At 48.5% G+C, this 12,565-nt stretch overlaps 1 protein-coding gene across 3 annotated transcripts in view; it reads left to right on the top strand.

The window, feature by feature from the left end:
• Nucleotides 1-1,058: 1,058 nt before the first annotated feature.
• Nucleotides 1,059-12,565, top strand: part of TBXAS1 (thromboxane A synthase 1) — a 161,855-nt gene continuing 150,348 nt past the window's right edge. Inside the window, exons 1-2 of one of the 3 annotated variants that reach the window (XM_072777419.1) lie at nt 1,059-1,191; nt 9,754-9,922. In XM_072777419.1, coding sequence (XP_072633520.1) covers nt 9,834-9,922 — 89 coding nt within the window. In that variant the 5' untranslated portion in view covers nt 1,059-1,191; nt 9,754-9,833. Of the gene's footprint in view, nt 1,192-9,673; nt 9,923-12,565 lie in introns of those variants that run through there. The other 2 variants (XM_072777420.1, XM_072777418.1) reach the window with 2 other exon arrangements.

Genomic DNA, 12,565 nt, shown 5'->3' on the forward strand with positions numbered 1-12,565 from the left:
TCATCATCATGGGTAGTCTGGAGGGCTTCCTTGAGGAGGTGACATCTGAGTTTTGAAAATACACAGGAGGATTCTGGCCTGTTGGTGGGGGGTGGGTGAGGATACAGAATGGCACGAAGCCTTTCAAAACTCAGATGGGCACAGGGAAAAGGCAGGCTGGGACCTCACTCAGTAGTACATGGACCAGTGCAGACGGGGAGGGAGCTAGGCCTCGTTAAGACAGGGCTTGAAACAACATCCAAGGTACAAAGTCGACTTCTTCTGCAGGCAGAGCAAATATTTCTTATTCACATAGTCCATTGGGGTGCAGGGAACTGATTCAAGTAGCACCACATTCTAAGAGGATCTAGTTAGGTGGATTAGTCTAGTCTAGTTGGGCCTGGATGAGCACCACACAGGGAGGCTCCAATGGCCTCACAAAGCTATGGGCAAGCTCCCAGCTGTGACTTTAGAACAGAACCCCAGCTAGCAGGAGCACCATGGGAAATAGACTCAGCAGAGAGAGCCAGAACATAGTCGGAGGGCAGCACCCTGTCATCTTGCAGGCTGGTTGCTCTTTTTTTTTTTTTAATATTATTTATTTATTTATTCACGAGAGACACACAGAGAGAGAGGCAGAGAGAGAAGCAGGCTCCATGCAGGGAGCCGGACATGGGACTCGATCCCGGGTCTCCAGGATCACGCCCTGGGCTGAAGGTAGTGCTAAACTGCTGAGCCACCGGGGCTGCCCTGGTTGCTCTTTATCCTTGATCCTGAACTGATTGGGCTTTGGCTTTTTTGGGGGGACCTCAATGGAATCACCTTCCACCTTGTTCTAGCAGCCGGCTTCCTAGGCAGGAATCATTGGCTGAGAACATACTCAAGATGGGAACTACCTGTGGCAGGAATGCTAGGTGTTCACCAAGCTGTTTTTCTTTTTCTCCTGGGCCCACTCCATTTCCAGCCTCCTCTGCAGGTAGGCGTGGCCGTGTCTGAATTCTGGCCAACGACGTCAGGATGGGCATGTTTATGCCACTCCCAGGCCTGACCTATTAAAAACCTTCCTCACACCTTTTCTTTTTCCTTTTCCCCTTCACCAGCTGGTTGCAGGATGATCGAGCAGAGGCATCTGTGGTAGTGGATGGTGGAGCCTGTGTCCCCAGATCACCGCGTGGAAGGCTGCCTACTGCACACCCACATTTGGACTGTTGGGTGAGTGAGAACGAAAATTCTGTAGTTAAACCCTTGGGATGTGGAGGCTTCTAGTTACGTACCTATTCTATCCATCTTCTTTCCAACCCCGCCTCACCACGACTCAGTTCTCATTTCTGTTGGCCGTTCTGGGGCCTGGGGTCCTGCTACCCACTCATGTATGTATTTCCTTGAAAGCTCTGCTGCCAAAACTTCCAATTATCTTCTGCTTTGGGATCCGCATTATTAGGCCCCATGCATATGTCACCATGCCCTCTTTCCCCTGCGTGGGGACTTCATGGTGCTGACTTGCTGGGGGTACCAGTCCCGTCTGCTGTCAGACGTTGGATTCTGAATTTCTGCATTCTGGCCATGCAATGACCAGAATTTCTGCGTTCTGCAGTCTGTCGCTGCAATGCCTGCCCCAGCTCCAGTGATTCGAGGTGAAAAATGGCTGATCCGGGCTCTCACTTGCCTGAAAGCTCCAAGACTTGCCTTAAGGCAGCCGAACCATCTGCTGACTCTCCATGTTCACAGACAGAGCTCTCTGTAATCATCAACATGTAGCCACATTCAGCCACGCCGAGCGCCAGGAGAGATTCAGTGATAATTTAGAAAGTGCTAACATCTGACAAGCTGAGATCATGGGTGACATAAATTGATAGAGACGCTGAGATGTGAAGGACATAGGGTGGGTCGTGTCTGATTAGCGATATCAAGAGCTGCCTGCACTCAAGGGCATCTCCCACCTCCCGATGACACGCGCAGTCAAGGTCTGAACGGTAGCTTGGCTCTGGGGCCCCTGCTGTGTGGCTGGGGCACCTGGCGACATGTGGATGTTAGACTGCTATCTGATGAGCTCCACACTCATTTTCATAGTGAAAGCAGATGGGATAGAGTTGGCCTAAATTGCATTATGTCACTTCCCTGCACGAAGCCTTTCCTTCGATGGCGTCCCGCTCCTTTTGGAAGGAAACAGTACATGTTTCACAGGGCCCAGCAGATTTTAGGTGTTCTGACCGCTGGCTGTTCTCCTACATCGCCCAGCCTCACATTTCCCCTTGCTCCATGCCTCCCAGTCATGCTGGTCTTTATGCTCTGGTTAGGGTGCTGGGCATCTCACATAAGCTCAACAAAGAAACATTGATGGATGAACGAGAGGCACAGAAGCCCCTAGAAGACTACTGCGGCCTAATGAGAGATGATGATCATGAAAGAGCTGGGATCTGGGCAGCTCCTTCTCTAGATACAAGCTCTGTGAGATGGGACACCTAGCTTGTTTCCCGCACCAGTGAGTTCCCATTGCCTAATACTGGCTAGATGCTGGCATGTTCATTAAGCCAGTGGGAAAAAAAAAAGCCAGTGGAATGAATGTAGGAATGAACAGATGGGGTGCCTGGATGGCTCAGTTGGTTAAGTGACTGACTCTTGATTTCAGCTCAGGTCATGATCTTGGGTTCATGGGATCGAGCCCTGCCTCGGACTCTGTACTCAGCGAGGAGTCTGCTTGAGGACTCTCTCCCTCTCCCTCTGCCCCTCCCAACTCTCTGTCTCTCTCTCTCAAATAAGTAAGAATGGCTAAAGGGAGTAGTGACCAGAATGAGAGGGACTTCACAGGTGGAAACAACAGGGCTTGGTGATTAACTGGATATAGGGGTGGGGAGCTGGGAGAGAAGGAAGAGTCGAGGGTGAGCCCCAGTTTCTGACTTGGGGGGGGAGGCATGATTCACTGGCATGGGGAACACGGGATGAGGGTGAAGCATTTAATGGAGGAAGGGGGCTGTGACAATGAGTGTGGCTTTAGACATTTCAAGTCTGTTAGCATCTGCGGGGTATCTGTGAGAAGAGGACCAGTGGGCAGCTGGCTATACATCTGAACCTCAGGATAGAGAACTGGGCCGGAGAGAACAGGTTTGGGAGTGATTGGCTCATGCTAATAAAAGCTGTGCGGGTACATGAGATCGCAGTGGGCCGGGCGGTGCGGGTGCACAATGATGTATAAAATATGTTCCCTGCCCTCACGACCAACACAAAGTCAAGATGTGACATAGACCTTAAAACTGTTCACAAACCCATCCATGTCTCCATAGCAACCTTGAAGAGAGGAGCGAGTTCTGTCCTCCCCGCGGGAGGGGAAACACACAGATGGCCACTGTCCCCACGCGGCTCCCGAGAGGGGGTGTTTGCACCTCACCTGGGACCCCCAGTAGCGGCACCTGCAAATTCTCCTCCAGCCAGGGCAAACGTGTGTCTCCTCCCACCTCTCAGCCGTGGGGCCACAGAATGACCGAGGAGGCTGACTCAGCTCCCTCTAAGCCTCCGTCTCCCTGGTTCTGGGTCTCTGCACCCCCTGCTGCACCACAGCCATCCTGGGGGCAGGGGGGGAGTAGAAGGACCCGCGTGCCAAATCCAGAGATGCCTCGGTAACCACCGCACTTGACCTTTCTGCGGCATTCACACCCTGGGCCGTTTCCTGCTCCCTACAACCGTTCTCCTGTGGCTTTGGTGCAAACATCCCCGACCGCATGTGCACGTGCTGGCTGGGCTCCGGAGCTCTGCTCAAGCGGCCACACGGGCACCTTGTTTCCCCACAACCGCCTTGCGAAGTGCGCACCATTATCCCCACCTCACCAGGACAACCCAGGGCTCAGAAGGGCTGCAGAGCTTTCCCACCGAGAGAGCTAAAGAACCCAGATCACTTGAGACAGAAAGCCACATCCTCATGCACTAACGGAGGGGTCCCTCTGCGGGGTTTCCCAGACCGGTCCTCCTCAATTTCTTTGAAAGCCCCATCTGGCACCCCATCATCCCCCAGCCCCTTGCCCACCTTCTCCCCAAAGCTGCTATTCATGGCATTCCTTCCATTGCCCGCTTTTGAACACTCCACCTCTTCTCTGTGGCCAATTTATTCTTATGGCATCACCCCACCTGTCGGCAAATGGCTCTCGAAACGAAAACGACTTCCCTGCTTCAGATTTCTCTCCTGACCTGGCCGCCTCCCAAGCACCTTTACCTGTGTGGCCCCCCCGGGGCTCAGCTTGCTCACCACGGAAGCCACGCGAATTCCCCTCTACCCAGTCCTCCTGCCAAGTCCTTCCTGTGGTGCATGGCACACATGGGCTCAATCAATGGAGCCAGAAATTGGGGGTGCTCTCCTCAACAACCCCTTCTTCTTCCCCCCCCATGCTCCATCGGTGACCCAATACTGTTGATTTTGCCTTCCCGGTAATCCCCAAATGTGGTCTCCTCTTCCCCATTTCCAGCCCTACAGCTTTATCTCGTACCTAGAGGGCCACGCAGCCTCTTCGCTGGTCTGCCCATCTCAGGTATGACCCAGCCATCTGCCTCCTGAGAGAAACTTCTCAAAGCAAAGCTAATCATGTTGCAGCTCAATTTAGGTCCTCCTCTGGCTTCCCACAGATCCTAGAATAACGTGTAAACTTTCTGGCATGGCCCACAATGGTGCGTGACCTGGCCTCTGAGTGTCTGCCCATTCGCCCTATTACTGCCAGCTTCTGAAGCCTTGGAACAAGCCTGAGCTGTGCTCCCCCTGCTAAGCACATCTGTCCCGTTCCCATCTGCTCAGTGAAGTCATCTGTCCAGTCTAAGCTTATGTGTCATGTGTCCCAATTTTTTTCCAATCTCCTCCCTCCTGTTTTTTGCCCCCTCTGTGCCCTGTACATATTTATGTCATGGTACCTATTACACTGAAGCCACTTAGGTATTTAAATATCTGCTTCCCTAACCCAGGAGGTGAGTTCTGGGGGCAAGACCTTGGTCTTATCCACTGGGCTTCAATTCCCGGTGCCTAGGGCTTAGCAATTGCTCAGCAAATGTTACTTGACTGAAGAAATGGATGAGCCCTCCTAATCTGACCTCACGTTCTCAGAAAGTGGACAGAGGATCTCTAAGATATTGGATGGTGTTGGGGAGGTTGTTGTTTTCCCCTTCCAAAAGGGGCCCTAGTATCTTCTGCAAGGAGATAAAGCAGCTCACAGGCCCACACCATCCCTCCATCTTCCTTAACTATAGCAACACTTTATGGAAACCCAGGGGGTAACCATAAAGATAAATGGTATCGCATCCACAGGCTGGCTTGGTGAACTATGCATTTTTAGATTTAGTGGGGAAAACACTGGGTTTCAAGCCAGAAGACTGGGGCTGAAGCCCGGCCTTCAGAATTTATTAATGTATGATTTTAGTTCTGTTACATCTCTGAGCTCAAGTCATTTCTCTCAGAGCCCACGCATGAAAGGTCCTGCTTACCTACTCCTCAGGGTTGCTCTCGGCTCAGATGAGGTTACATGCAAATGTTCTCTGAACTTCCGTGGTGCTGGCTAAGCCCCATTGTCCTTTCACTCGGGGGCCCTAGTTGGCAGGGAGAATGTGCCCCATGCCTCAAGCCTCCCAGAGACATCAGGCTTTGGGCAGGCCAGCTGGGAGTCTTCAGAGAGAAGGAAGGCACCACTTAGACATCTGCACAGGCAGTTTTTAAACACAGAGAACATGAAGGAAATACCACAGAATTTATGGAGTGAAAGCTTTAAAAAGAAACACAAGACTTAAGTCAAAACAGTTGACTCAACTCTGGGGGAGGTGTCTGCCTGGATGTAGGAGGAAAAAAAGGATGGACTTGGGGTGGGTTGAGACAGAAGGAGAAAAACTGGGGTGTCCCACCAGGTGGGCACTCCACGCACAGCTCGAGGGAGGGAGAATCGAAACTGCTTCTAGGGTGGAAGAACCCACCAACCTTTTTGGAATGCACATCTTTGGGGGCGGCACTACCACTTCTAAGACTTTTGCTTGGGATGTCCTTACCCAAGGCCATGGTGATATGTACAAGGATGTTCACTGCAGCCTCATTTGTGGTTGGAAACAATTCAAATGCCATTCAGTGAAGGACAGGCTAAATGAGTCACAACACATCTGTACAGTGGGATCCTAGGGAGCCGATGACATATATCTATCTCTAGCTATGATGTAGAAGGGTATGCATGCTACAGTAAGTGAAAAAGACCAGTTGCAGAAAAGCATGGGTATGGCAATCTTGTTTTTTAAAAAACTATGAATATATCTACGTTCGTATATGCATAGAAAAGGATGGAAGGATATACACTAATTTGTTAACAGAGTTCATCTCTGGGAGTTGGAATTATAAAATACTTTTTATACAGTTCTATGAAGTTGATGGTTTTTAGTTTTTAGTTTTATTTTTTATAAAGATTTTATTTATTTATTCATTAGAGACACAGAGAGAGAGGCCGAGACACAGGCAGAGGGAGAAGCAGGCTCCCTGCAGGGAGCTGGATGTGGGACTCAACCCCAGGACCCTGGGATTACGCCCTGAGCCAAAGGCAGATGCTCAACCACTGAGCCACCCAGGTGCCCCAAAGTTGATTGTTTTTAATATATATACCATTAAAAAGAAAATATTTTGAGAGTAAAGGCCTAATGCTTAATTATGCTGAGCATCATGGCGACAGACTGTCCTTTATCGTGGGAAAACCCCCAAATGTTCCTGCATTGTGTCATAGATTTTTAAAATTAATACATTCCTAATCATGTTACTCTGATAAAAATCCTTCATATCTCTCATATCTGACCCTTCCACTTCATCTTGGTTAATTTACTATCCATACCTCACTGAGTATGAGGCTAGCGTGGAAAGGATGGGATGATCTCTCCGCAGCATTGACAGCTCCTCCAAATCACAAATCACATAGAAAGGACTCCAAACATATTAGTCAAAGGAATGAATGAGTGAACTCAGTCACTTGGGGAGCTGGCAACCCCTCAACAAAGTCAGACATCTCTGAACTGGCTGCTAATGCTCAAAGGTTCTCTGTGAACAGGGCGGGACCTGTGCCAGGTGCATGGGGTGATGTGAGGAGTGTATTCTAGATGAGTCTGAAGAGAAGTTGGGCGACCCAGGTTCTAGAACTAGGCAGCTGTGCGACTTGGTACCAGTCACTTTCCCTTTCTGGGTTCTTTTTTATTCCTTCCTCTGTAAATCAGAGTTGGGTTTGGTCAACATTTCTCAAAGCACGTTCCTAAGAACACTACATCTGGGATGTGTTCATGAATGCTCCTTAACAAGAATTTGTGGTCAAATACAATGCTGCTCTCTGCATGCCACTCTTGGAGCTTCACCATGCACATTGGCCAGTTCAAGTCTTTTTCAGGAAATAAGCTAACTTACTGATGCTTACACCAGCATTTTCTCATATTTATTTCACCTTGGAGTCTTAAAAATAATTTTTTTTCATGAACATCTCTTTGACTGGCCTTCGTAATATCTGAGGTCCTTCCAACTCTCTGAATCCATGGCCGTGACGACTTGCTTCCTCCACACCCGCTTGCTCTGCTCCCAAGCCCCATCCCATGGCTCCTGTGATTGAAAGCGTCGTATCTCAGATGACTGTTGATGAAGCATAGCTCTGTTTTGTGAGGGGGGGAATACACAGATCCTTTAACATCTCAGCACAGTCCTGATCAAATGCAACAAAGGACATGTGGAATATGAGGAGAGTCATGGACATCCAAAAGGGCTGGGCAGGAGCATGAGACACTTGGGGTGCAGCTGTTGGAGGCACCTCAGTAGGAATGCAAAACAGGGAGGCAGGGCAAATGGCCAGAGAAAAGGGAAGTATTGTGTGGTTTGTATCATATTTGTGGCTGTGGCTCATCTGTTCCTCTGTATATTGATGCCTTCCATATTGGAATATAATCTTTTGATTAGGAGAATGGACTTTGGAGTCATGTGTCCCATGTCTTAGTTTCTTTTATAAAAGGGGGTTAATAGAAAGCTTGGCTTCATCGTGCTGTTTAAAAGGATTGAACGAATTAACACATATGAATGAATGCTCTTCGAATAAGAACTGGCCCATAGTTAGTGCTCCATAAATGGCATTTTTGTTATTAATCATTATTATTTATGTTTTCAGCGAAGATTCCTCTCTGACTTCAAAGCTCCACTCAGATGGCCCCCAGGCATCTCAGACTAAACAGGACCCAAGCCAAACTCTTGATTTTTCCCACCAATACTCCATCTTCCCCACCTCAGTGTCACCTCTATGTATACACCCACAGCTCAAGTCAGGAGCCCAGGAGTCAGACTTGTTTCTTCCTCCCCCTTCCCTCACACATCCAATCCGTCAGGACATTCTGCGGTCTACTCTTAAATATATTTCAAATTCCTCTACTTCTTTCTACGTCCACTCCTGCTCTGTCTGCAGGCTCATCTTAGGATGAATGAAGAGTCTTCTAAGTGGCCTCTCCGCTCTTCCTCTTGCTCCTTCCCACAAGTTCTCCACGTGCAGCCAGAATGCTTTCACCAAACATAAATACAAGTATGTTAAAGCCCTAAGTGGCACATAAAATGGAGCCCACGCTTCTCACTGTGGCTTTGTGCTGTCTAGCCTCTGTTGACAGTCTCCATCTCTTAGGGAAGCGATGTCTCCCCGAGCTGGCCCATCTACTCCAGCAGGACTGCCCTCTTTCCAGTTCCCACACACAGGAATTCCTTCCCACCTTAGACCCTTTATCTGTGTCACCCATTTTTGCCCAGAAGGCTTTGCCCTTGGCCCTTTCCCTGGTGGACTCCTCTCCAGCTGAGAATCGCAGCTTCAAGCTTTTCCTTTCCAGACAGATTTCCCCTGCAACACTCTCTTAGCGGGGTCCCCCCAGCTCTTCCTACTCATACCCTGTGTTCATGACCTTCACAGCACGGCTCTCAACTTGCAATTACTTATTTATTTGTCTCCCTGTTTGTTGTCTATCTCTCTCGAGAGAAATTTTCCCGGAGTCTGGTACTACTTCTGGTTTTCAAACACCGTACACTTAGCACAGAGCCTGGTCCCCCATACATATTGATGAATGGATGAATATCATGGTGACCGAATGACTCACTCTCTGAGACACCCTCCCCATTACTGAAAGTGTAGTACACTGACTAATAAGCGAAAAAATGATTCAGTCTACTTCAGTCAGATAAGCTCAGAGCTAGAACAAAGGACACGTGCATGAGCCTACGGACATGCTTTTAGACATGTGAGAAATCCTGCAACTCATGATGAGAGTGCTGACACAGGGCAAGATCTTTGGTCTATTCCATTGGCCAGTCACCAAGGACCCCCTGTGTCCCAGGAACCAATAAACTTTGTGGGATGGATGTCCTCAGTTCCATCAGCATTTTCCATCAGGCTGATATCTGACCCCAAATTTCTCTGGGACATTCAGGGTCTCTGGATCCCGTGTCTTCAGTGAATTATGAATTAAGTTTTTGAAGAGGAGTCTTTCTTCATAGACGACTCAAGGAAATCTATGGTTGCAACCATTTCACATCTCTCGGCAAACATGGGACCAGTTCTGCTGCTAATTCCCAGGGAAGTTAACATAAATGTTTATTGACAGGGCGGTCCTCAAGAAAATAAAGTTGCTGATTCATTGCCTTACACTGAAACCCTGTGTTTTTTCCCTCCTCTTCCTTCCTCTTTATAAGGAGACGCTCTGACGGAGAGTACATTTTGGGGACCCACTTGATATGATGCGGTCTTGGTTGCCTAGTCCTTCTTCTCTCTGCAGATTGTGGTCCCTGTAACAGCAGGAGGACCAGGTTCCCTCTTTCCTCTGGAGGACCAGTCTTCTAGGGACTCTGGGGAACAATGGAAGTCTTGAGTTTTCTCAAACTGGAAGTGAATGGCCCCATGGTGACAGTGGCCCTCTCCGTGGTCCTCTTGGCCCTCCTGAAATGGTAAGTGCAGCCAGCAGGTTCCCATGACTGTGACACTGTCAGCAACAGCAGCCCTGGAGCCTCACTGGAGCCAGGGCGGGGTATGTGGGAGTGTGTTTTTCTTCTTTTCTAATCTAGAGGGAGTTGAGTATTAACACAGCTTCAGAATTAAAAGCAAACAGCCAGGTTAATCTTTTGCTAAAATGCAATGAGATCGAGGTGTCAGGAAAGGCTGGTGATTCAGTGACGGAGAACGCTACACATAATTAAGTTTGAAAGAGATGGAAAAAGAAACACATTGGAGAGATTTGGGGAGAAGTATTTCCTCGTACATGTCATATCTTCTCACTTCACTTTTCTGAGATCCTCTCCCCGTGGCAGATATACTGCGGCTTCAGCCTCTCGGTTCATGACGTTAAAAACAAAAAGGACATAGGAGCTGTCTGGCATCGTGGGCCACTTTGCAAGAGGCCACTGACAGGGTTTTCTGTAGGTGGAAGGACAAAGTGGTGGAACTAATTTCCTAGTTTTCTGATACTTGATAGAAGGGAATGGTTTCTGACGAATGGAGTGTGTACAGTGCCCACACTGCACTCCCTGAAAAGATCTCAGATTTGAACTGAGGGCAGTTCCCTGTTTCTGGTTAATTCACAGGAGGCTTCTTGGAGTCTGGCCCTGCCAAAGGCCTGCGTCTGTAGATGGACGGGCCCGCAATATGCTCCATTAATACATATTCACCCGGCGGGTTAAACTTACTACAGCTACCCACTCGATCCAAAGCACCTGGATTTAGGTGGCTCTGGTTTTTGAGGGGAAAGTGGAAAAATTAATGGGGAACTCGAGTTTGAACAGAATTTCAATTTATGTTTCCGGTGGTAATAAAGCCTCCCCTAGATTAATAACTGGGAAAGCACTTTGAAAAGCATCAAGCATTATGCAAATGTGAGGTATTATTCTTTTGGAATTTGCATAGCTGAAAATGGAATTCACGTTTGATGTTCTAGGATGATGAAATGACTTCTTGGAAATTGGCTCTGAAACCCAGCTTCAGTCCCAGTGCTGTTTTTGCTTTTTTAACTGGTTTAATTATCTTTTGAACTTTTCTCAGTATAGCTTATCTTGCCTTGAAACCAGCCACATGCAAATCCAGGAGCAAGGAGCAGTTCTCATTCCCTGCCTCGCCCCATTCACCCATCTCAAAGTGCTCCCATGCTCAGGGCTGCACACACCACAGTGCAGACACATAGTAGGTGCTTAGTAGGTGTCAGCCAGCATCAGTAACCACCATCTCTGTCAGCTAACTGCAGAGGAAAGGAAGTTGTTAGTGCTTCAGGTATATTTTAAATTTCTTCTTAATACGATTATGAACGTATTTTCCCATCAAGAGCTATGCTCTGACTGTGGTTCTCAAAGCATGTCCCGCCTGGATCTTCCAGGTAGTCTCACAGCATTAATGCTCATATTAGACACTTTTACACATTTCTGTTTTTGTTGTGGGTTTTTTTTTTTCCACTTCTCTGTTCTCAGCTCCCAGCTCAATGCCTGACTTACACCATGGCCTTGATAAATGTTTGATGAACGAATGAATGAATTGCATACGTTAATGTTGCTCTGGTCATGGAAGGGGGCATGTGTCCTGACTGATAAGCTGCTGTAACTGGATGTTTATAATCAGTGTAGATCAGGGAGTCACGGACAATGACACTGTACCATTCAGCCAGGCAGCTGTGCATTTGTAATCTACTCCCGGGGCCATATTAATAACCTGGGTCAAAGACACAGAGATTAGATAAAGGCACAAAGCAGAGGTGGTAAATAGGAAGTGAAAGCTAACTTCCATTTGTTATCTCAGAAACATTTGTTGATCTGTTCATGTATGCCAGGCATGGAGCAGAGGCTCTCTGGTACAAGGTCAGGAAACAGGAGGTTGGGATCAGATGTCCAAGACAGGGGGATACATGGAGGTTCTGGGGTAAGCATGGTGTCTGGAGAGAAGAATGCTGAAAGAGAGCAGGTGACAGAAGAAGGTGGCTCTGGCCGTGGCTCTGGATCCTGGGGTCTATCCCTTGATCCAGCTCAAGGTAACCATCCTCAGGCTCTCAACCCTCCTCTTCCCAGGCAAGGCTCTAGGTAGCCTCTGAGCAACGGACTTCTGCTTGAATGTGGTGGGGCCTCCCTCCTGCTCCATTCTCTTGAGAGATACTTGTGGGAGAGAGAGGGGTGCTCAGAGAAAGCTGGGGGTGGACAGATCCCCACAGCCAGCTCGCTCCTAAGAAGAGACTGTGGAGGGCGGCATGTCATGACTGTTCAGACTCCTTTGTCTTTCCTTTGAGAGTCATCTTTGCCATTGGGCCAGGTAAGATTGTCACAGGGAGCCTTAACTCTGAGAGAATAAAACTATGAGGATTACTTCTTGCCTCCTCAACCAGCCTGTGAGTTCTTACAAGGGAGGGGTGAGGTCTCACATCTCTTTGCAATTCCAGAAATTTCTAGTTATGGCACAGATGTTCTTCTAGCATTTGGTTCAATGGGGGTAGAGTTAAGAAGTACACATTCATCAGCCTAGCACCCAGGCCTTAGGGTTTAGCTCGTCTCCTTCCAGGGGCCTCCTCTCCCCCATCCCTCCCCCATATCCTGTTCAGAGAGCCATCATGTTGCTATATG

Source organism: Canis lupus, chromosome 15 (genome assembly GCF_048164855.1).
Source record: "Canis lupus baileyi chromosome 15, mCanLup2.hap1, whole genome shotgun sequence".
Lineage (NCBI taxonomy): Eukaryota > Metazoa > Chordata > Mammalia > Carnivora > Canidae > Canis > Canis lupus.